This window comes from Lithobates pipiens, unplaced genomic scaffold (assembly GCF_037356315.1).
Source record: "Lithobates pipiens isolate NorthernLeopardFrog02 unplaced genomic scaffold, aLitPip1_a1.2 Scaffold_8, whole genome shotgun sequence".
Lineage (NCBI taxonomy): Eukaryota > Metazoa > Chordata > Amphibia > Anura > Ranidae > Lithobates > Lithobates pipiens.
This window is the reverse complement of record NW_027507903.1, coordinates 678154194-678180211: the sequence shown is the minus strand read 5'-3', so window position 1 is coordinate 678180211 and position 26018 is coordinate 678154194. Positions and strand designations below refer to the sequence as shown.

General features: G+C 47.8%; 1 protein-coding gene across 1 annotated transcript in view; it reads right to left on the bottom strand.

The window, feature by feature from the left end:
* Positions 1-8322: 8322 nt before the first annotated feature.
* Positions 8323-26018, bottom strand: part of LOC143962022 (nucleotidyltransferase MB21D2-like) — a 31973-nt gene continuing 14277 nt past the window's right edge. Inside the window, exon 4 of the mRNA XM_077471363.1 lies at positions 8323-11451. Coding sequence (XP_077327489.1) covers positions 10412-11451 — 1040 coding nt within the window. The 3' untranslated portion in view covers positions 8323-10411. The remainder of the gene's footprint in view (positions 11452-26018) is intronic.

Genomic DNA, 26018 nt, shown 5'->3' with positions numbered 1-26018 from the left:
GTGCCCCTTCTGAGGGGGTTTCACCATCCCTGTGCTGAGTTCCCAGGTCTGTACACCTGCTGTGCCCATTATGAGAGGTTCCCACCATCCATGTGCCGAGTTCCTGGGTCTGTACACCCGCTGTGCCCATTATGAGGAATCCCCACCATCCCTGTGCTGGGTTCCCAGGTCTGCACACCTGCTGTGTCCATTATGAGGGGTCCCCACCATCCCTATGCTGAGTTCCCAGGTCTGTACACTTGCTGTGCCCATTATGAGGGGGTATCACCATCCCTGTGCTGAGTTCCTGGGTGTGTACACCTGCTGTGCCCATTATGAAGGGTCCCCACCATCCCTGTGCCAAGTTCCCAGGTCTGTAGACCTGCTGTGCCCATTATGAGGGGTTCCCACCATCCCTGTGCCGAGTTCCCGGGTTTGTACACCTGCTGTGCCCATTATGAGGGGTCCCCACCATCCCTGTGCCGAGTTCCTGGGTCTGTACACCTGCTGATCCCATTATGAGGAATCCCCACCAACCCTGTGCTGGGTTCCCAGGTCTGTACACTTGCTGTGCCCATTATGAGGGGGTTTCACCATCCCTGTGCCGAGTTCCCATGTCTGTACACCTGCTGTGCCCCTTCTGAGGGGGTTTCACCATCCCTGTGCTGAGTTCCCAGGTCTGTACACCTGCTGTGCCCATTATGAGGGGTTCCCACCATCCCTGTGCCGAGTTCCTGGGTCTGTACACCCGCTGTGCCCATTATGAGGAATCCCCACAATCCCTGTGCTGGGTTCCCAGGTCTGCACACCTGCTGTGTCTATTATGAGGGGTCCCCACCATCCCTGTGCTGGGTTCCCAGGTCTGTACACCTGCTGAACCCATTATAATTGGATGCCCATCATCCCTATGCTGAGTTCCCAGGTCTGCACACTTGCTGTGCCCATTATGAGGGGTCCCCACCATCCCTGTGCTGGGTTCCCAGGTCTGTACACCTGCTGAACCCATTATAATTGGGTGCCCATCATCCCTATGCTGAGTTCCCAGGTCTGCACACTTGCTGTGCCCATTATGAGGGGTCCCCACCATCCCTGTGCTGGGTTCCCAGGTCTGCACGCCCGCTGTGTCCATTATGAGGGGTTCCCACCATCCCTGTGCTGAGTTCCTGGGTCTCTACACCTGCTGTGCCCATTATGAGGAATCCCCACCAACCCTGTGCTGGGTTTGGAGGAGTTCTAAGCCCTTGTACACACAGTCGGACATTCCAACAACAAAATCCATCAGATTTTGTCTGAAACTGTTGCATACACACGGTCGGACAAAGTTGTCGGAAAATCCGATCGTACGTAACGTGATGATGTTATTTCGTTACGACGTTCAGGCTAGTAGCCAATAGCTTTGGTCTCGTAATTTGATCTGAGCATGCGTGGCACTTTGTCCGATCGGAAATTCTCTACACACAATCGGACAAAGTCCGATCGGATCATGTTGTTGGAAAGTTTTATAGCCCAGCTCTAAAACTTTGTCCGTCGGATATTCCGACGGAAACAGTCCGCTGGAGCCCACACACGGTCGGATTATCCGACAACACGGTCCGATCGGACAATTTCCGTCTGAATCTCCGACCTTGTTTACAAGGGCCAAGGAGGAGTTTCACCTCAGAGATCGCCCCAGAATCTCCTCCATTCGAAACAAGGTGGTCAAGTTTCCTCTGCAAACGCTGGTAGGTGATATACTTATCTTGCTGCTTCTTTCTTCCTATGGCCTTGAAAAGCCCAACAGTCCGCTGTTTTTACAAGCTCCCACCATTCTGACTTACTGTTGCGAAAGTCTAGGATCGTTACCTGTGCTTCAACAAAAATGCTCAAAGGATTGTCTTACTCTCTCGTCTTCCAGGAGGGCCGAATTCAATATCCAGATACCCCTCCCCCTAGGTGGCATGTCTGAGGCATTCAGAGTCACAGATAGAATACAGTGATCAGAAAACTCCACTGCCCGATACCCAGGTCTCCACACCCGCTGTGACCCTTATGAGGGGTTCCCACCATCCCTGTCCTGAGTTTCCCGAGTCTGTGCACCCGCTGTGCCCATGATGAGGGGTTAATTTTGTTTATTGAAAAATCTTACAAACAACAACAACTTATATACAATAAAAACATAATGAATAAAAGAAACTTATTTACAAAATAATTGAATATGACTATACAAAACAAAAAAACAAGAACATAATAAATGGTGAAAACCACATTGCGCACAACATAATCCCTACGAGAGAGCCAGACTAAGGAACATCACCGCCACTAGGGATGAGCCAAACACCCCCGGGTTCGGTTCGCACCAGAACCTTCGAACGGACCAAAAATTCATTCGAACTTTAGAATCCTATTAAAGTCTATGGGACACGAACGTTCGAAATCAAAAGTGCTAATTTTAAAGGCTAATATGCAAATTATGCAACAGACAACACCAGCAATAAGGAGTATCTTCAGGTGTATACTGTGCTGGAGGCACACAACACCCACTAACTCCTGCAGATGCCTTTATTAGAGAACACCAGCAATAAAGGGTAGATACAGGTGTATACTGTGCTGTGCTGGAGGCACACAACACCCACTAACTCCTGCAGATGCCTGTATTAGAGAACACCAGCAATAAAGGGTAGATACAGGTGTATACTGTGCTGTGCTGGAGGCACACAGACAACACCCACTAACTCCTGCAGATGCCTGTATTAGAGAACACCAGCAATAAAGGGTAGATACAGGTGTATACTGTGCTGTGCTGGAGGCACACAACACCCACTAAACTCCTGCAGATGCCTGTATTAGAGAACACCAGCAATAAAGGGTAGATACAGGTGTATACTGTGCTGTGCTGGAGGCACACAGACAACACCCACTAACTCCTGCAGATGCCTGTATTAGAGAACACCAGCAATAAAGGGTAGATACAGGTGTATACTGTGCTGTGCTGGAGGCACACAACACCCACTAACTCCTGCAGATGCCTGTATTAGAGAACACCAGCAATAAAGGGTAGATACAGGTGTATACTGTGCTGTGCTGGAGGCACACAGACAACACCCACTAACTCCTGCAGATGCCTGTATTAGAGAACACCAGCAATAAAGGGTAGATACAGGTGTATACTGTGCTGTGCTGGAGGCACACAACACCCACTAACTCCTGCAGATGCCTGTATTAGAGAACACCAGCAATAAAGGGTAGATACAGGTGTATACTGTGCTGTGCTGGAGGCACACAGACAACACCCACTAACTCCTGCAGATGCCTGTATTAGAGAACACTAGCAATAAAGGGTAGATACAGGTGTATACTGTGCTGTGCTGGAGGCACACAACACCCACTAACTCCTGCAGATGCCTGTATTAGAGAACACCAGCAATAAAGGGTAGATACAGATGTATATTGTGCTGGAGGCACACAACACCCACGTTAACTCCTGCAGATGCCTGAGAAAAGAACACACTGTCCCTGCCTATCTTGCTCTTTCCCTGCACGCCGGAACACACTACACAAGGGGTATGAGGGGTTCCCACCATCCCTGTGCCGAGTTTCTGGGACTGTACACCCGCTGTGCCCATTAAGAGGGGTTCACACCATCCTTGTGCTGAGTTCACAGCTCTTTACAACAGCTCTGCCCATTATGAGTAGTTTTTTTTTTCCTCGCACCTCTATTGTCAATACTTTACATTTTTCTTTTTTTTTTTTTTTTTTTTACGGTAAGGGCTGCATTTCAATTACCTCTTCCGATTATCTTGTATGTACCGTTGTTTTTTTTTTTTCTTATTGCATTTTGGGAAAGTTCCTCCCTTTTATTCCTTCGGTGGGCTATTTAATCTGGAGCATTGCTCTTGTTCAGGGCTGTCTCGCCGACATCATTTCCTGTGTGATCTGCAACCTGTTACCTGCCTTTGATAACCTGTTACTGACACAGCTTGCAGGGCCATTATAACAGCGCCCTGGGCCCCCCCGGGCATAGCAATGCACTGGGCCTGCCCCCCCCCCCCCCTACAAGCCTGTCCCAATTTTCGCACTTACTCTCAAGAATTAAAGTATAAATAGTTGATAAAATAATAATCTATTAACAAATCCAATAAATCTATCAGATTTGCTATGATTACTCCTAGATTGTAAGCTCTAACGATCAGGGCCCTCCGATTCCCTCCTGTATTCAATTGTATTGTAATTGTACTGTCTGCCCCAATGTTGTAAAGTGCTGCGTAAACTGTCGGCGCTATATAAATCCTGTATAATAATAATAATAATAATAATAAATATTCGTTTGTTAGATTTGATATCAGATTATTCGTTAATTACCCAAAAATAAGACCTAGCGTGATTGTCGGTGATGGCTGCAATATAAGCCCTACCCCCTCAAATAAGCCCTAGTTAAAGTCCTTGTAGGTCTTATTTTCAGCCGCAGGAGTAACTGCTGCTACAGTGCACACCGGCCCTAAGCGCCTAAAGCAAGGGGTTTCAAACTTGCGGCCCTCCAGCTGTTGAGAAACTACAAGTCCCATGAGGCATTGCAAGGCTGACAGTTACAAGCATGACTCCCCACAGGCAGAGGCATGATGGGACTTGTAGTTTCACAACAGCTGGAGGGCCGCCAGTTTGAGACCCCTGAAAGGTTATGACGTCTGGGCCGTGCTTAGAAACAAAGCCGCGTCCGCGGCTGGAAAGCACGGGATTGTGAATTTTTACATTTTATTATTTTTTTTTTTTTTAATCTCGTGCTTTTCAGCCTGGAGGAGAGATGCGGGGTTTATTGACCCCGCAACTCTCCATAAACAGGACCTGTCACACACCCTTCCTATTACAAGGGATGTTTACATTCCCTGTAATAGGAATAAAAGTGATAAAAAAAAAAAATTAAAAATAAAAAATTAAAAGAGAAAAATTGTAAAAAGAAAAAACAAGAAAGTAAAATAAGCAATAAAAAAAAAATAAAAAAATAAAAAATTAAGCGCTCCTGTCCCCAATAGCTTGCGCACAGAAGCGAACGCACGCGCAAGTCCCGCCCACATATGTAAACGCCTTTCAAACCCCACGCGTGAGGTATTGCTGTGTGCGTAAGAGCGAGAGCGATAATTCTAGCACTAGACGTTCTCTGTAACTCTAAACTGGTAACCTGTAAATAAAAAGAAAGTGTCGCTTATGGAGATTTTTAAGTACCGAAATCTGGCGCCATTTTTATTTATTTTTTATAATTCCAACTTTATTAAACATTTTTTAATCCACATACTAAATCTGTCCTATGTCGTCGTTGCGCTGCACTCCAGCTGCCATGTTCAGTCTCAGGCTGTGTGGCTGGCACCCTGGGGTCATGTGAATGGTGAATGGGGCCATGTGGGGCGGCAGGGCTGGCCTGTCCACATTCACGTGTGGCGCATGCGCAAAGGCTGCCCTGCCAGTCCTGCCTCTGTCTCACATGAGCCGCCATCAGGCCTGGACTGGCCATAGGGCACACCGGGCATTTGCCTGGTGGACCGGTGCCATGTGTCTTAGGAAGAGTTGACTGTGATATGCATGCAGGGCCAGCCACGAGTGGATTGCAGATTGGATGTGTGGATTGCAGGGCTTGCTGTGGGTGGATGTGCAGATTGAAGGGCTGGCCGTGGGTGGATGTGTGGATGGCAGGGCTGCTGCGGGTGGATGTGTGGGATGCAGGGCCGGCCGTGGACAATGTCCTGCATTTGCAAGAAGAGTGGAAAGAGTCTCACCAGTCCCCCGCCCACCAAGCCGCTCCATTGCAACCAAGGCTAATGCTGAAGTTAAGGTCCCGGTTTGCAGGATCTCAGACCCACCTCCTGCACATGAAAGCAGGCTAGGTGCTGCCAAATATTCGGCTCTTACATCTTATCAACTGTATTTTCCTTAACATTCTTTTCAAGATAATAGTCCGGGGAGAGGTTATCTGCCTCTATATCTATGTTCTGTTGAGGTGAGGGGGCGATGGGTGGTGAGGATGAAGAAAAGGAAAAAAAAAAAAGTATACCCCCCCTTACCCCTTTCCCTTTGTATTCTCTATGTTGGTGTTTTTTTTTCTTATTAGTGATTTAAGTGCGTTTTATATTCTACTCAGGATTCTGTGTCCTATGTGTTTTTGTTTTTTTTTGCGTGCTGTATAAATTCTTTATCATATAAATAACTTTTTTTGTGAATAACTTTAAAAAATAAAAAATAAAATATCCCATTCCTTTATATATGCTTCACCTTTTTTCAAAGTTTTCCTTTCCTACTGCCTCTTCTCTTACCTCTTCCTATTCCTCCCCCTCCCCCCACCCCTTTTCCTTCTTAAAATGTTAATTCTCCACGTGATGTGTTCTCCTAATAACCTAAAAAAAAAAAAAAAAATCTCGATGAATGCGTGCAATTTTAACCACTTGCCGCCCGCCCCTTGTCAAATGACGGCGGCAAAGCGGTTTCAAAATCCCGAACGGACGTCATAGACCGTCCTCAGGATTTTCGGGGGGCGCGCGTCGCTGCGATTGTTGTTGCGGTGTGTGTCAGTCTGACACCCGGCAACTACGATCTCGGTGAAGAGTCTCCGACGGAGACTCTTTACCACGTGATCAGCCGTGTCCAATCACGGCTGATCACAGTGTAAATAGGAAGAGCCAGTGATCGGCTTTTCCTCACTCACGTCTGTCAGACGCGAGTAGAGGAGAGCCGATCGGCTGCTCCTCTGACAGAGGGGGTCTGTGCTGATCAATTATCAGCGCAGCCCCCCCCCCCCCCGAGGATGCCCACACTGGACCACCAGGGACGCCACCAGACCACCAGGGATGCCCAGCACCAGGTATGCCACCCTAGACCACCAGGGATGCCAGTCAGTGTCCACAATGGATGCCAATCAGTGGCCATAATGGGCATCACTGATTGGCATGCATTGTTTGGCACTGATTGGCATCCATTAGTACAATACAATGCTGCCTATCAGTGCCCATCCGTGCAAACTATCAGTGCCCATCCATGCACTATCAGTGCCCATCCATGCCAACTATCAGTGTCCATCCATGCCGCCTATCAGTGCCCATCCATGCCCATCTGTGCCACCTATCCATGCCCATTCGTGCCGCCTATCCATGCCAATCCGTGCCAGCTATCAGTGCCAATTTGTGCCACCTATCAGTGTCCATCAGTGTCGCCCATCAGTGCCACCTATCAGTGCCCATCAGTGTCGCCCATCAGTGCCACCTATCAGTGCCCATCAGTGCCGCCTATCAGTGCCACCTCATCAGTGCAGCCCCACCAGTGCAGGAAAAAACTTACTTATTTACGTTTTTAAACTGAAACAAAAAAAAAAATAAGTATTTTCTTTACTTGTTTAGCAAAAAATAAAAACCGTAGAGGTGATCAAATACCAGCAAAAGAAATCTCTATTGGTGGGAAAAAAATTATAAAAATGTCATTTGGGTACAGTGTAGCATGACCGCGCAATTGTCATTCAAAGTGCGACAGCGCTGAAAGCTCAAAATTGGTCTGGGCAGGAAGGTGTTTAAGTGCCCCCCCAGTATTGAAGTGGTTAAACATGACATGTTGGGTATCTATTTACTCGGTGTAACATCCTCTTTCATCTTTTGTTATTACTATTATTTGCTATTATTATTTGTTATTATTTATTGTTGTTACCGTTTTGTTATTTTATTAAATTAACTAAACTGTTTTATTTTTCCCAAAAAAAAGAAGAACACGTTTGGAAAAACCGTTGCGCAAATACCGTTGTGACATAAAAAGTTGCGACGACCGTCATTTTATTCCCTAGGGTGTCTGCTAAAAAAAAAAAAAATATAAAAAAAAAAAATAAAAAATAAAAAAAACCAACAACATATATAATGTTTGTGGTTTTGAGTCATTTTCTAGCAAAAAAAATAAATAAAGAATAATATGATGAAATTGACATGTAGGAGAGGAGTAGGAGAGGAGTACCAGCATAGGCCCAGTAGGAAAGTGCTTAATAACAACGCCAGCTGCACCGCCGGACTCAAAAATTATTATTATTTTTTTAAATTATTTTATTCATTTTTTTTTTTATAAACGCTCTGCTCACAACAAAAGGCTAACTGCTGACTGCCTGCTCCTCCGTCTGACAGTCCTTAAAAATAGGCAATGGGGGGTGACGTCACCTGGCAGCACCGCCCCCACTTGTGACGTCACGGACCGATGCATGAACTTTTCGGGAGTTCTGATGTGAAACGAACCGGAGTGGAAGGGGGGGGAAGGGGGGGGGGGGATGTTTGGCCCATCACTAAATTGACACACTAACCATTGTTTAGGTCAAGGGGGCTACATGTAGAAGTAACAAAGCTGAATCAAATGTATTTATAAATTATATTTATTATAGGTTTTGTTACAATTTGTTATCCGTCATTCCATTATACAATGAAAATTTGAGATCCTTGGAGAGCAAATGAGGGTTGAGTTGGGGGATCGAGGGGAGATCTGGGGGGAGATCTGGGGGGAGATCTGGGGGGAGATCGGGGGGGGGGGGGAGATCGAGAACAGGAAAAGGGGGAAATTGCGAGTAAAATACGGAGGTAGATAAAGATAGATCGTTATACTTCTTTGGATTCAGGCGCCGTTTATGGAGATAACGGATATTTATTTGCAGGGATCTATTTCTACATCTGGAGATGATTCAATCTGGAAAAAAAATTCTATAAAAATATATCTTCTCCCCCTATAGAGCCCTACATACAGAGAACTGGAATAATCAGGCCTTTCCATACTACACAAAGAATTATCTCCACTCCCTTATATTTCCACTGCTGAAATATGTACAGCGACAATGTAAACTCTGTAAAGATAAAATAGAATTCTCCGCCCCGGACATATGGAAGAGAATCTTGTCTCTATGGAGAGATGCCTTCAGATATATATATATACGGTTGGGGGGTGACGTCGCCCTCGGTGTGCTGCCAACAGGGTACGGATATGTAATATATACATGCACACCGCCGCCAGCCACTGAGCTAATCAGAAAATTGATCAGAATTAAAAGGGAGGGACACCCTGTACGGGACGTGAGGCGAATCCATCATGTGCGATGCATCGCTGCCCTGCAACACATCTTTAACAGATCGCAGCTTGTGATGTCATCACGGTTAACGAAAAAACAGACACAGGGAAAAATGCTCTGCAGGAATCGGAGGGTGAAGGGTTAATGACTGAAGTGTGCTCTGCAGGAAATCGGAGGGTGAAGGGTTAATGACTGAAGTGTGCTCTGCAGGAAATCAGAGGGTGAAGGGTTAATGACTGAAGTGTGCTCTGCAGGAAATCGGAGGGTGAAGGGTTAATGACTGAAGTGTGCTCTGCAGGAAAGCGGAGGGTGAAGGGTTAATGACTGAAGAGAGCTCTGCGGGATGTAGAGGGCGAGGGGTTAATGATGTTCCTATGGGAAAGAGAGGCAAAGACATTCTTCAAGAAGTGGAGGATGAAGGGTTAAGGGAGAAAGATTTTATATTCACTGCAATGTTATTAAAAGTGGTCTGCAGAGCATCTCCGCGTTGCCCACAGTGCAAGCTGTTACGGTACTCCCGTTCTCTGCAAAGCATTGCCAATGCCTTGACCTTTGGAGAACGTCAATGCCGCCATCCCCCAAGCTTTAAAGGACATTGCCAGAGTAAACTTTTCTCTATGAAGCATTGCTGAGCAACCTCATGGTCTTGCAGAGCAATGCTGAAACTCTATGGTCTTGCAGAGCATTGTTGATCGGCCTCATGGTCTTGCAGAACAATGATGAAACTCCTTATGGCCTTGCACAGCATTGCTGATCTGCCTCAAGGTCTTGCAGAGCAAAACAAAGACTCCTTACGGTCTTGCAGAGCATTGCTGAGCCGTCTCATGGTCTTGCAGAGCAATGCTGAAACTCCTTATGGTCTTGCAGAACATTTCTGATCTGTCTCATGGTCTTGCAGAGCAATGCTGAAACTCCTTATGGTCTTGCAGAACATTTCTGATCTGTCTCATGGTCTTGCAGAGCAATGCTGAAACTCCTTATGGTCTTGCAGAGCAAATTGAGCAATACTGAGCTGTCTCATGATCTTGCAGAGCAATCCAGAGATTCCTTATGGTCTCCCAGAGTATTGCTGAGCAGCTTCATGGTCTTGCAGAGCATTTCCGAGACTACTTATGATCTTGCAGAGCACTGAAGTGTGTCTAGAACTATGCACATGTGTACTTCATACTTTTGAGTTTCAAAACCAAAACCCAATTAGGGCTTTGAGTCTTACCCATCATGATGCACCCAGTCATATTATTAATTTAAGCAAGTCACTGCTCACTTGGGAGGGGGTGTAGTAAAATTGGAGCGGATCTCATAATCTCAGCAGAGGTATGGTTGGTCAGAACTGCACTTTCCTAGCAGCAATTAGAAATTAATATAATGCTACACGAGGGAATCATTACCCTAGCTGGGGTAACAGCTGGACCCTCTTTCCTCCTTCTCCTCGATATCCTCCTCCACCTTCTCCCCTTTCACCACTTCCTTGGCCTCCCTCACCACCTCCTTGGCCTCCCTCACCACTTCCCAGAGGTAGTATACTGGCTGCGTTCTTACCTCGGACACCTTTCGGGCAAGGTAGTGGCCCTGGGCAGAGCCCAGTAGCAGATCACATCCTGGTAAGAATGGGTTGGGGCATGATCCTCGAAGGAAGGACAGGGAAAGTTCCTCAAGAAGCCCAAGAAAACAGGAGGCCGCATTCTGCCCTTGGCACAGGTATCCGTGTGGTAGCCTCTCACAGGCATGTATGAGGGTGATCCATAATACATATGGACCTGGGCCTCCGTGCTGTTGGAGTATGGGTCCCAACACAGCCATGGAGGCTCTTAGCACCCTGGACAGCGTTGGGTGTAAGTATCGTCTCATGTAAAGCTCGACCCCTGGGAAGCCCACCCTCCACTGTCCCTCAGCTCCCCATGGGAAAAGATGAAACACCTGAGGTGGAACTCCATCTTTCCCTAACCAGTCATCTAGATATTGAGCTCCTGGGGGCCAACCCTGAACTTCCACTACGGGGACAATGTCAAAGCGAATGAGGAGGCCACTAGATGTAGACAGCAGGATGGAGGCAGTGTTACCCCACACATCAGCCCTCTCTAGGGTCAGGGGAAGGGAGGAACCACGGAGGCTGGACACCGCAGAAAGGAGAGAAGGAAGAAACCATTGAGATACATTGTCTGGGGTGAGGTGTGGGTTGTCAGAGCTGAGTTCTGGGTGTGGAGACTCCCAGAGAGATATGGGAAGGAGGTAGTGACATGGACAGGGCTGTGACAGGGCATCAGGGGATGGTAGACGAAGGATGGGGACTAGGAGCGTATAGGAGATGGAGTACGAAATGAAGGGGGTCCGTGATCCTAAATCAGTTGGGGAAACATCAAGAAGTCCAGAGCACAATCCACCGGAGAGGAGAAGGAAGGCATTCGGAGATGGCAGAGGATGGATCTGACCTGGAGAAGAAAAAAACACAAATATTATATATGTGGGTCATGGTCTTTCTCAAAGATCTACAGACAGTACTGTGTATTCAGTGCAAAGAGAATATGTACATCTCAGGAGGACCCAGCAGGCTCTGGGAAAACCTACCATGTTTAGAACATATGGCTTGGGGAACACCAACGACTAGTCCTTTCATGAGGGACATGTTTCTGTAGGTTAAAAAGCGTACTGCACAAAGTTTGCCATGGAGTCACATTGACTGTTGGCAAAGCCATGAATAAGGGGGTACCACTGGCACTTCTGTATGGGGCCTAGGCCAGAAAGGGGGCCAGGGCAGCAGGGTGAATCAGATATGGGCAGGGAGGGCGATTGGCGCACCAGGGGAGCAATTACTGGAACAGATCCCCTGTATGGCTCTCTGCAGCAGCTGAAAGCTGGTTTCTTCTCCTCTCCCATCCACCGGCTTTTAGAAGCTGCAGAGCCATACAGGGGACTGGTTCCAGCAATTGCTCCCCTGCGACACCATTCACCCCCCCCGCCTTGCTGCCCAGGCCCCACCCCTTGCAGTTCTGCTACCTTCCCTCCTCTGCTTCCCACCGGCAGCTGCAAGCACAATTCAGGATGGTGAGAGGGGAAAGGGTCTGGTAAATATGTCATATTTACCAGCCCCTTCTTTTCCTTAATAAAGGCAATGAGTGATCGGTACCAATCACTCATCGTGTTCATTCATAACTGAACCATAGTAAACAGTTTATTTGGGTGGGGGCCCTGTCAGGTTGGCTGCTTGGGGCCCCATAAGTTCTAACAGCAGCCCTCATTGTTGGGCATGTGAAAAGTTGGTGTTCCTAAAAGATTGTAGCACCCTCCTAGTTCGGTTGCTTATAGGGTTAGGTATATTTGTTTTTTGTCTCCTCTGTAGAGGAGCAGGTTGATTGCTTTTATCTGTTCTGGATTTCACAGGCTGCGGGTTTAATTGCTCCTTCCCGCACTCCACAATTCTTTGGGTAGTTCTAGGACATAGGTGTGGTGAAGTGACCAGCAGGGGGATGAGGTTTGCATAAAAAGTCTGGGACCTAGACAGCGGGATCCTTGCCCTGGTGGGGAGAGACCCAGACTGGAGGGGCTGTCTGCCCTCCTGTGCCACCCACAAGGAGCCTGTTAGTGGTTAAACGTGGCTCCCTGGTCCTTCTCAGACCAGGGAGCAATACTTCTCAATACAGTTCTCAAGCAAGAGAAATATGAATTACTTCCTCTAGGGGGCACTGCAGAGAAAAGGCTCCAGTTCAGTTTGCTTGTCGGCTCCATCTTGTACCTCCTACAGTTTGGTGATTGTTGGAATACAGTGGATGACAGTTTCTGTCCTCTCAGGCCTTAATTAACAGCCAAGATAGTCAATTTGCAATCTTGAGCCCTGATTGTATAGAAGACACGAAAGACACTCTGCCTTACCTATGATAGTAGAACATACAGCTCCCCCCTCCCAACACTAATTACCACTTAATACGACCCCGGGAGGCAAACTCACCTCCCTCTCATTCCTTTTCCTTATGTGTCCTTCTCCCCCCCCCCCCCCCCACTCTCTCTATCCCCCTAGCTATCCTCACCCACCCTCCCTGCTTCTTTTCTTTCGACCCCACTCTTCCGATCATATGATCCCTGTACACCACCCATCCATTTTTCTCCCCAGCCATTGCCTTCCATAGGATCCAAGAGTTCACGATGGAACATACAGTAATTTAAGACTCGGCCCACACCAATCTTGGCGGAATCATACTATTATTTTTCCGAAAGCTGCAGATAACTTATTCCCCCAAAAAAATTTTACGCATGGATCAGGGGGTATCTTGTATTTGTTTGAGAGCGTAACTGAATGCAAACTCCTTGACTCAGCATTGTATTGCTAAGTTAGCAACATCTCCTAACCTTCCTTAATACAGTTCCTTTAACCGAGTCTTATCTCTAAGAAATTACATTTACACTTGGTCCGGACTACACAAAAATACCAGTTTGTGATAAATATGGCTGTGTTGAAACGGTTTTTGTTGTTTTTTTTCTCTAACGATCTCCCGTTGTTTACATTTGGAAGATATTTGTCTGTACTTACATTTATTCTCTTGTATTTGAATAAACTTCAATAAAATTTTCTTTAAAAAAAAAAAAAAAAAAAAAAGAGTCAATTTGGCTGACAAATTAGTTTATTTATAACCCTTTAAATGTTTGCTATAAAAAAGGTAAGTGTGGGAATTGGGGATTTCCTACTTACCTAGCTGGATGCTGCAACACTGAGAATCGAGTGATCAAACACCGCAGATCTCTTGGAGCTCCCCAAGAAGACTGACAGTCACCGGTTCTCTGCTCTGCCGTCAGGCTCTCAGCGGCTCACTGAGGAGGCTGAGCCAGGTGCCCGGTCCAGGCATGGGGGGAAAATTTCAACCATATGGTCACGATCTTGCTCGTGCCTGGACCGGCTCTCTATTGTCAGCCGACCGCGGGCTTCAGCCTGTTGTCAGCTAAAAACAGGTCACAGGAGTACAAAATAGACTGCAATCCTGTGATCCACAGCCAAACAAGCTTTCCCCGTTCTTCTCCAATGTTCTCCACCATTACAGCATAATGTTTCCCTATAGTCTGCTCGGTAAATTGTTTTTTTAAATTTTCTCCCACTCAGTAAAACATTCCCACAACTTCTACTAAGAGCAAACCTTTAATTGGAAAATATTGTGAGCAGACATTTTCTTTTCCACATGCTACAAAGAGGACAAAACATATCCTGGCTTGCCAGAGGCGCCCTAAAGACATTAACAGATACTCTATGGAAAGAAATGATGGAGGACCAGAGTGAAAAATAGGAGGCAATTCCTTCATTTATAGAGACAAGGACACCTGAACATCAGGAGAACATTCATCATCCAGCTCTTCATAGAGCAATATGTGCTTCTGGATCAGCATCGTCAGGAACTACAATTGCATATCACCATTATTATTATACAGGAATTATATCGTGCCAACAGTTTATGCAGGGCTTTACAATTTGAGGGTAGACAGTACAAATACAATACACTTTAATACAGTAGGAATCAGAGGGACCTGCTCCTTAGAGCTTACAATCTAAGAGGGAAAGTCAAGAGATAATAACTGTGGAGGATGTGCTGATGGAGAAAATGAATGTACAGTTGTTAGGTGGGGGCCAGATAGGCTTTTCTAAAGAAATTCGCTTTCAGGGATCGTCTGAAAGTGGATAAAGTAGGAGAAAATCGGACAGATTAGGGTAGAGCATTCCAGAGGATAGGAGAGGCTCTGGAGAAGTCCTGAAGGCGAGCATAGGAGGAGGTAACAAGGGAGTTTGAGAGCAGGAGGTCTTGGGAGGAGCGAAAAGAACGATTAGGTTGGTATTTTGAGACCAGGTTAGTGATGTAGCTGGGGGCCAGGTTGTAGATGGCTTTGTAGGTTATAGTTAGTATCTTGAATTTAATTTGTTGGCTGAGTGGCAGCCAATGAAGTGATTGGCAGAGGGGTATAGAAGACGCTGAGCGGTTTGTGAGGTGGATGAGCCTGGCAGCAGCATTCATGATGGACTGAAGAGGGGATAGTCTATTTAGAGGTAAGCCAATGAGGAGGAAGTTGCAGTAATCGAGGCGAGAGCTGACCAGGGAGTGGATTAGAAGTGGTGACATTGGTTAGGAAGAGGCGTATCTTGGAGATGTTGTGGAGGTTGAGGCAGCACATTTTGGAGATAGGATGTGGGCCCGAAAGGATAGTTCAGAGTCCAGGATTACACCTAGGACCTTGGCGTGGGGGGACAAGTTGATAGTTGAGCCATTGATATTGACAGAGAAATAAGGGGAAGCGGCACCTGAGGGAGGAAATATCATGAGTTCAGTTTTGGATTGGTTGAGTTTGAGGAAGTGATGTGACATCTAGGCTGATATGTCTGCTAGTAAGTTGGTGATGCGTGAGGAGACAGATGGAGAGCCGGGGGGTGGAGAAATAGATATGGGTGTCATCAGCATAAAGATGATATTGAAAACCATGGGAAGCAATCAATTGACCCAGGGAGGTGGTGTAGACTGAAAAAAGGAGAGGTCCAAGAACAGAACCTTGGGGGACCCCAATGGAGAAAGCAAGAGGAGAGGAGGAAGTAGGAGTTGTGACACTTATGGAGTGGGGGGGATAGGTAGGATGAGAACCAGTAAAGAGTACAGTCACGGAGAGCAAAAGGAGTGGAGTTTATTGAGGAGGAGAAGTAGTACAGAATAGTGTCTGCTGGTTTTAGCCATTAGTAGGTCATTTGAGAGTTTAAAAGGAGGAAAGCAATTTCCATGGAGTGTTGAGGGCAAAATCCGTACTGAAGGAGATTAGGAAGTTTGTACATGGTCAGATGGTTGCTCAGTCGGTTGTAGACCAGTCTTTCAAGAAGTTTGGAATTGAAGGCGAGTAAGGAGATGGGACGTTGTTAAGATTGGTGGGGTCCAGTGAGTTTTTTTTTTTTTTTTTTTTAAAGTATGGGGGTGACTAGGGTGTGTTTTAGAGAGCTTGAGAAGATGTCATAAGCAAGGGAGAGGTTGAAAAGAGAGAGAGTGTAGAATCGAGTTAGAGGGTGAGCATGGCATTTGCGAGGGAGCAGAATCCAGGGGGCAGGTGGTTAGATGAATGTTAGATAAAAGTTTAGCAACCTCATTAATACTAGCAGGGTTGAATGAGGGAAGTAACGATTGTTATTGGTGGACATGGGTTTTGCGTGGGGGAGATCTCCTCATAAATTGCATCAATCTTATGTAGCGGATGACATTTTGGACAAAGTGTCATGCAGATGAAACTTTAGTTTTTGCCTCAGAACAATAGGGGTTCTGAGGGTTAATTATGTAGGTTGGCCTTGACATCAGTCTGGCTGGGCTATGTTAGAAGTTCTGCCTGGTCATGTGTACAGTGAGGCCGCGTACACACGCGCGGACTGTTGGCCCAACTTTGTCCGTCCAACAGTTTGAGCGAACAGTCCGCTCAAACTTAGCATGGACGGACATGGCCACACACGACGGACGAACAGTTTGCTGAAACCGTGCGCGATGACGTGAACGGCACGTACGACGGGACGAAAAATACGACGTCCTATACACTGCAATGCAACCTTCCGACGTGGAAATCCTTTCTGAGCATGCGCGAGACTTAGTTGGCCGAACAAGCCTACACACGAGCGAACAGTCCGCTGAAACCTTGTTTCAGCGGACAGTTTTTCGGAATTTCCGTAAGACCTTGTTCGGCCAACTGTCCGCTGAAACTGTCCGCTGAAGCCCCACACACGAGCGGACTGTCCGCCCAAACACTGTTCAGCGGACAAGGTTGGGCGAACAGTCCGCGCGTGTGTACGCGGCCTGAGGTGCACATGACAGGCCTGAACCTGGCCTAGTTGGACGTTTTGAGTATCAAACTTCTCGGAGCCAATCAGTGGGAGTGCTGGGCCCCGCTAAGGAGTCTGGGAAGGGGTACTTAAGATGTGTGGGTCACGTGTTTGGGGAAGAGTTTGTGAGGCCCATGTGGTCTGTTCTTGTTGCAGGACCGGGGTAGCCCCGCGAGAGGTCACGGGGTGTTCGACATCCCGCAACATGTCAGATGCCCCAATAGACCCATCTGGTCTGGGGTAGGGATCTGTCTGTTCCCGAGTCTCGGAACCGGCTGGTCCAAGGCGCAGTAACTGAGGGAGGATTCAAGGTGCCTGGGTGTGTTCTCGGCTTGGAGGGGCACCACCGCTCGTGGAAGTGACTGGGGGAGGACTCTTCGGAGGAGAGCGGACAAGTAGCATCCTGAGAAGTGCCTGGTTACTGAGTTGGGAAGAACACTGACGAATCCACGCTTTTTCCAGTACTATTAAGGAGACAGAGAACGTTCCAGGTACTGAAGAAAAAGGTTCCTGTTTGCCCTTAGTTACAATTTGTACACCATCAGAGGATTGTTTCAAGTTTTGAGTCAACGTGCTGACTGCCATGATCTCTGGCTAGAGGTCTGTTCAGCCTTGAAGTACCCAGCTGCGAGTGGCTACTCTCTGGGTGGAATTAGAGACTTTGTTAGACCTGCAGTTCAAGGTGCCCGAGTGCTTCACCCCGTGCCCTCTGTTCCCATGAGAGACTGTGTTATTGGATGTCATCACTGCAAAATAAAACCTTTCAAAAGGACTTCATTTGTGTCAGCTTTCCAGTTGTTGGGTATCAACCCTGGGTACCCCTAGACGTGGAAGGACAAGCCAAGCGGAGGTAACCGGTAAGCCCAGTCAATTAAGGCCGCCCTACAAAGGGTTATGGCTGCTACATTTTTTTTTTTGAAGTGCCGATCTTCTGGGTAGTGAGTGAGTTAGGGGGTGGAGGACAGAGTAGAGCGTTGAAGGTAGAGAAGAGTTGACGTGGACTGGATGAGAAGGCGTTAATGAGTGTGATAAAGTAGCTCTGTTTGGCAGTGCGGAGGCAGGAATAGTATTTTAGGAGGGCAGATTTATATTGTGTGAAGTCTTCCTGGAACTTAGTCTTATGCCACAGACGCTCAAGAGTGCGGCTACATTTTCTGAGACTTTAAATTATTACGAGGGGAAGGTGGAGGAGGGGGTTATCTGTTCTCATGTATAGGTGAAATGTTCTCATCATATACAGTCCTCGTTATTCCATAAAAAAATAAAATAAAAAAACTATTTACTGCAAAAGCATTTCTTTCAAGCCTAATACTTTTATATACATTTCACCTTCCCAGTGTAACAAAACAAATTTTAATTTGTAAAGCTGCCCCACATTGATTTTATTTTCAATTTTTCCAAAAAAATAAAAATTCCCATGGCCTAAAATTTCCAGAAATGTTTCATCTCTACTCGTCAGAACCAGCCACCTGACATATTTATGTATGAGCCGCCTGGTATAGCAGACCGCTAGCCCACAATCTAATTTCAGCTTCACTGTAATCAGTGGAGCAATGGGGTTGATTAACCACTAGGGATCCGCATTATAGCCGAATGACGGCTACAGAGCGGACCTGCTTTGCCGGGACGACGTCTATTGACGTCGTCCCGTGCACGAGGGGCCTGCGCGCCCTGAGGGGCGCACGCGGCGCGCTCTGTGATCAGCAAGTCTATGAGACTCGCCTGATCACGGATCGGAGCAAGGGGTCAATCCCGACCCCTTACCACGTGATCAGCTGTCAGCCAATGACAGCTGATCATGTGACACAACAGAGCCGGTAAGCCAATCACCAGCAGCCGTGATCGGGACATCAGTCCCGATCACGGCCAGCTTATCAGTGCCCACCTGCTCCCTAACTAATAAAAAAGTGCCCCCCATCAGTGCCACCCATCAGTGCCACCCATCAGTGCCCAAAATCTGCCTCAACAACAGTGCTGCACCCCAGTGCCACATATCCGTGCCCATCAGTGTCATCTACCAGTGCCCATCAGTACCCAGCAGTGCCACCTATCAGAGCCACCTATCAGTCCCATCTATCAGTGGTACCCATCAGTGCCCCTTAGTGCCATCCATCCATCCGTGCCACCCATCCATGCCATCTTATCTGTGCCCATCTTTGCCCATCAGTGCTGCCTTATCTGTGCCCATCAGTACTGCCTTATCTGTGCCTATTAGTGCCGCCTTAACTGTGCCGATCAGTGCAGCCTATCAATGCCCACCAGTTCAGCCTATCAGTGCCCACCAGTGCCGCCTATCAGCGCATTTCAATGAAGGAGAAAAATGACCCGTTTGCAAAATTTTATAACAAACTAAGAAAATTATTATTATTTTTTTTTGCATCTTTTTTTGTTTGTTTAGCAAAAAATAAAACTCCCAGCTGTAATTAAATACCACCAAAAGAAAGCTCTATTTGTGGGAAAAAATGATAAAAATGTCATTTGGGTACAGTGTTGTATGACCGCGCAATTGTCATTCAAAGTGCATCAGCGCTGAAAGCTGAAAATTGGTCTGGGCAGGAGGGGGGTTTAAGTGCCCAGTAAGCAAGTGGTTAAGGGGCTGCTCAGGGGTTTTACAGGCTGCTGCTGCTCTGCTACTTTCCCCAATTTTCAAGCGATTTCTCCAACATAGTGGAAGGGAAGGCGGAGGCCGCCGCCTAAATATTTATGGGACTTCAGCCAATCCTTGGGGGAGATGTAGCCCAGACAGAAGGTAGGAAAGAGTCCATGAATAGTCTTGTGCAGCAGGGGTAGTTTGCAGTATGTGGGTATATGTGGGTGTAGGGCAGTGTTCCTGGGTTTAGCCTGCTGGAGGAGACCTCTGTTTAGGGTCCTTGTCCTCCTGGGCAGAAGGTGGGGGAGAAAGCCCGTATGAAGACATGCAGGTCCCAGGTAGGCTTAGCTGGGGGGGGCAATTTGTAAAGCAACCCAAGAATCCAGAGCGTCAGGAGAAAGCTCGGAGTTGTCCAAAGAGGCAGCATGAGTTTACATCTCCATCACTAGGAAGAACCTGATGAGATATCGGCAGAAGGCAACCAAGGGTCCTGGTGGTGGTGGCGGAGTGAGTGGCTGAGTGCTACAAGGGATGACAGTGAGGTACTTGGGACTGTGAGTGAAGTAGAGGTCAAAAGGCAGATGGAGATTCTGTGGGACTTTGTTGGGGAAGTGCAGCCAGAAGTTGTGCAGTGCAGCCAAGCAGAGGTGGAATACTGCCAGGAAGCGTACAAGTAGTTCAAGGCTTTCAAGAATTGCACAGAGCAGCCAAACATGTAGTAGTCCTCAGACTGTTCAAGTTTCTTCAGTTCCAGAGTATCCCAGGCTCCCTATCCCTATCCACAAAAAAAGGGAAACCCTTAGATCTCTGGGCTAGATGAAGAAATCTGAAAATACTGTGTGCCTGGCTGTGTGTGCCCTAAAAGGGGGAAATAGGCCCAAAAGTACCAGCGGCTCCTGTAGGAGTAGAACGATATCCAAGTAGAACTGCTCTAGATTGCAAAATATCCTCCATTACCCCATCCCTGCATCCCAGCCCCCCCATGGGGGTTATCCTTCTTCTTGCAGATCAGTGGTTAGCAACCAGCTGGCTGCGGCTTCATGTTTTCTTTTACAGCTACTGCTGTCACACCGTGATCCAAAACGTCCAATTCCCACCCCATATGCCCACAATTGATACAAAAAACATGCACAACTACCTTCTAGCTGTCTAGAAAGAAAATGATTGGCCAACCATGGGCAGCTGGAGCAAGGGTTTTGAGAATGGGTTCAGGGCAATACACCCATTCTACTCCATGCATTGGCAACAGGGAGGTCGGATGCACTTCCGTAATCTTGCCCCGGGCATCTGGAGAACCTGTCCCGGTACTTCCTACACCTGTCAAGGACATGTTATTAAAGGGAGATCAGATGTTTCAATAGTTCAGCAATTCCCCTTTAACCATCTCTGTACCAGGTCAGTCTTTGATGGGTGGTGTAATGCAGCAGGGCTCGTCATCTACTCCGCCTAGGCTCCTTCTTCCCCTTGCTCCAGAGCAGACAAGAGTTAACAATTGGAAGAAAGAAAGCTGGTAACAAAAGCCGAATGATAATGGGAACTGTTCAACTAAGAAATGTGCTCCTAAAAACTGTCAACGCGACAGAATAAACATGTCCAAAACAGTTGTAATTTATACAGAATATAGTGCATAGTGCTGATGGCTTGGCAGCCTGATGCTGAAAATCTATTGCCAACAGAAGGCCGTATGGCTCAGTTTCCTTGTTGCATCCCCTGTAGACCTGGAAGTAGTGCCAGGATGAGGTCCTTTTTTACCCAAGACGAACGGCCAAAGTGCACCACCCATGGGCTGTGAACTACCAGAGCAACATAGATTTCAGGCCTTGACCCATTTTCATGCCCTTCCCACTGAAGCACCCAAGGCAGATAGGCTCAGTTTCCTGGTTTAAGCCCCTGTAGACCTGGAGGCAATGTCAGGACATGGTCCTTCACCGAAGCCAAAAGGCTAAAGTGTGCCACCCATGGGCTGTGAACGACTTCAGCAGCATAGGTCCTGCTCTTTTTTAACTCCCTTTCCTACTGAAAAACCCAAGGCAGATACCTTTTCTGTCCACCCCCTGATCTGCTCTAGCCTGGAGGGGTTGTTTGTGCCAGTGCCAGGTCCGATTCTGAACTGTCTGGGCAGTTCAAAGCCTATTGTAAGTAAGCAAGAGTGGTTTTGCATAGATCTTCTTTCAGGATCTGTTATGGTCTAGACCAGTGTTCTCCAAACTGTGGCCCAGAGATTGGATGAAACCCTTTGTATGCCTCTATGTGGCCCCTTGGGGCACTATTCTTTCCACTGGCATTAACAATGAAGCACAATTCCTGCCACTGATGCCAACAGTGGGGCACGCCTCCCAAAGACCCAAACAAAAGGCGCACCATTCCTCCCACTGACCCCCAACAAAAGGCGCACCGTTCCTCCCACTGACCCCCAACAAAAGGCGCACCGTTCCTCCCACTGACCCCCAACAAAAGGCGCACCGTTCCTCCCACTGACCCCCAACAAAAGGCGCACCGTTCCTCCCACTGATCCCAACAAAAAGGCGCACCGTTCCTCCCACTGACCCCAACAAAAGGCGCACCGTTCCTCCCACTGACCCCAACAAAAGGCGCACCGTTCCTCCCACTGACCCCAACAAAAGGCGCACCGTTCCTCCCACTGACCCCCAACAAAAGGCGCACCGTTCCTCCCACTGACCCCCAACAAAAGGCGCACCGTTCCTCCCACTGACCCCAACAAAAGGCGCACCGTTCCTCCCACTGACCCCAACAAAAGGCGCACCGTTCCTCCCACTGACCCCAACAAAAGGCGCACCGTTCCTCCCACTGACCCCAACAAAAGGCGCACCGTTCCTCCCACTGACCCCAACAAAAGGCGCACCGTTCCTCCCACTGACCCCAACAAAAGGCGCACCGTTCCTCCCACTGACCCCAACAAAAGGCGCACCGTTCCTCCCACTGACCCCAACAAAAGGCGCACCGTTCCTCCCACTGACCCCAACAATGGTGCACCGTTCATCCCACTGACCCCCAAACAAAGGCGCACCGTTCATCCCACTGACCCCCAAACAAAGGCGCACCGTTCATCCCACTGACCCCAACAATGGTGCACCGCTCATCCCACTGACCCCAACAAAGGCGCACCGTTCATCCCACTGACCCCAACAAAGGCGCACCCTTCATCCCACTGACCCCAACAAAGGTGCACCATTCATCCCACTGACCCCAGTGATGAGGCATGGTTCCTCCCACTGACACCAGTAACAAGGTACTATTCCTTCCACTGACATTAACAATGGGTCACTATTCCTCACAGGGACACCAACGAGTTGGCGTTATTACCTTGCCAATACCAGGATGTTTCCTACTCCCACTGGCCACAGTCCGGCCCCTCTAAAAGTCTCTAGGACAGTAAACTGGCCCTTACTGAACATGAAGGAACCCTTGGGAAAAAAACAAAACAAAAACAAAACAAAAAAAACTTTCCAGTCTCAGGAAACCCCCGCTAAAAATTACTATACCTACACTCAGAATACATTAGTGTGATGGTCATGGGAAGAATGCTCCTTACACTTGTGTTTTTTTGGGAAGAATCCCCCTACCCCCCCCCCCCCCCCCCCCCCTTAAAGATAGATCAATGGTGTCAGTGAAAAAAAAATAATAATCTAATAGGCAGAAATTGCTCAATGTCTAAAAGGAACCCCTGGCAACCCTGAGAGGAACCCCGATTGAGAAACCCAGGTCCAAACTGAATAAAATAATGACCCAACCTGTTTAGAGCAGTGAAACTTTAACCTGCCCCCCCCCTTCAGAGCTTTGCCCCTGCTGCTCTCTCCCGAGTCACTTTTTTATATGGCTAGATAGGACGTTTATATCAGAGAGAAACCGTCCAAAGGCAAACTTCTTCTATTCTCTAGGAATCTTGAGTGTAATATGTGTTGAAGCCCAAATAGTCTTTTACTGTGCTTCCCTTGGTGAAGGAAGGCTCACCTGAAGTCCCCTGTCTGGTTCTAAATCCCCCCCAAGACCACCAGCCCCCTTGTGATGTCAGGGATGTTTTGCCCCCTGAGAGAACCCCCTTTGGGCAACCAATAGGAGGCATCAACAACCTGCAGATAGTGATGTGGACACCTGAAGAAAGACCTCCAGGAAGGTGGGGAGGGTTGGTCGGGTCACTTGGCAGTGGGTTTGGGTAATTAAAATGGGCATTTATATAGAGGGAGGAGTGAAGGACTGGGGGGGGGGGGGGGTGTATGCCGATATCCTGGAGATGGGCTTCCAATGTTTATTTGTAAAATGAAGATTTTAAGATGTAGATGGTAATAAAGAGGTAACACATCATGACCCACAACCAACATATTGTGTGCTTAGGACTTGGGTGTGCTCTGCTGGTGGCAGATAAAGAACGATTGTTTGCAGAACAAATAATTGCTAACAGAGCAAGCAGCTAAATGAACTGTGGCCAAGCGCAGTGCTGTCAGACTTTTATTTCACGCTCCACCTCCATGGCTTCTCCCAAAAAGATTCCAAAAACACCCGAGGGAAGGAAGGTCGGGAAGACACCCAAGGTAATGTCGGGAAGGTCGGGAAGGTCGGCGAACTCCCAACAGTGGTCCTAATCCTGGACTTCTCCGTCCAAAACAAGAAACATTTTGGCTGGAGCTCAGCGTGTCACAAAAGGTATCAATAGATGAAATATACATCGGGGGCAACTGTCCAACATACCAACGGGTTTCTAATTCTGCTCATCCAGTCTTGAAATTTACATAGCTCTGCCACACTTGCAGGGCAGGAGACCGGATTCTTCATGTACAGATGTCGTCTCTCCCCCAGCCTGTGATTGGACAGTCAAAAGGAGGAGCAGAAAACTGATGAGATCTCTCTGTCGATCTGCCCTCTCCTCCTATCAGCAGTCTCCTTGTACTAAGTGGCTTGATGTGTCCCGATTCTCCCTCTTCCAGTCAGAGCTTCTCTAAAACAGGGACTGCGGGAGGCTTATACTGCTCCAAACTTAGGTACTTACAGTCAGTGCTAAGACAAGGGCACCTAGTGCTCCAGGTAAAGATGACAAACATACCTTCCCTCTGTAAGGCAATATTCAACTCCTCCCAACCCCCCAAATCCACCCTCCTAGCACAAATCCCCTCCCAACCCCCCCCCCCCCTCCTACTATAAATTCTATCCCTCTCCTAGCACAAATTATATCCTGCCTCCAAACCCCCCCCCCCCCCCCCCGGCATAAATTCTATTCTCCCAAACCCCCCCCCCCCCCAGCACAAATTCTATTCCCCCCTAGCAAGAATTCCCCCCCCCCCCCCCCAAAACCCTCCCTCCTAGCACAAATTCTAGTCCCCACCAAATTTCCCATTCTAGCACAAATTCTAGTCCCCACCAAATTTCCCATTCTAGCACAAATTCTATCCTCCCTCCCAGCACATTCTATCCCCCTTCTAGAAAAAAATTTGACCCCCCTCCCCAAAAAAATCCCCCTCTTAGCACAAATTCTACCCTCCTATCCCCAAGAAAAAAAACCCTCCTAGCACTAATTCTACCCCCCCCCCCCACCAAGAAACAGCCCCCTCCTCGCACAAATTCTATCCACTCCAACCCCTCCAGAACATAAATTCTTTCCCCTCCCCTCAAATCTCCCTTCCTAGCACAAATTCTATCCCCCCCCCAAAAAAAAACAACCCCTCCTAGCACAAACTGCCTTGTCACCGCCTGTCAAATCCTTCTTCCTACCACAAATCAAGCCCTCCTTCCATTGTGTCCCTAGTACAAATTCCCTCCTCCCGCCCTGAAACTTACAGGCCTAAAATGCTACAGGGACGGGAACTCGCCATGCGGCACTCCTTCAAATGAGTCCACTGCATCAGGGGCAGCTGTCCCTCCTGCCCACCCCTTTTCTCTGCCCTGCTTACACTAGTTGTATAAAAAAAAAATTAAAATTATATATTTATTATATTATAATAATAACATTAATTACAGAGCTGCATTAAGTTAAAATGGGGGATTGGCCAATAACACTTCAGACCCCTTAAAAAGCTAGGTAGGCATGCTCTAGTGGTCTCTCTGCCCATATTGCCTTTTTTTTTTTTTTTGGCATGCAAAAATAAAACACACCATCACTAGTTACCAGAAATTGTTAATGTTGTGTTTGCCATAGTGGGCTAAGCCCCACCTACCTCACCACTCCCAGGGCTGCTGATAAGGCAGTACAACCGGTCCTATTGTACTGGGTCCAGGCCCCATCAGCTAAACAGGGGGGGCCCAGGGCAGCTGTGAATTTCGGACTAATTGAATGAATTGATTTTACTAGACCACACCCCCGCTTCCTACTTGCTTACTTGGGCTTAAATGACATCTCCCTGAGCCCCATCAGGTCAACAGAGGGGGCAAGGAGGTGGGAGGATATAAGCAGGCATCATCAGGATGGCTGTACGGGAGGGGCCCCATCATTTCTAACAGCAGCCCTGACCACCCCTCATCCGTTATATCAATAGTATGTCCTTGCAGCGCCAAAGCGGCCCAGAGGGGGAAGACGCAGGCATCCGACGCACCCGGAGCCATTGAATGCTGAAAGTTCTACCAACTCCTCTAGCTCTGCAAGA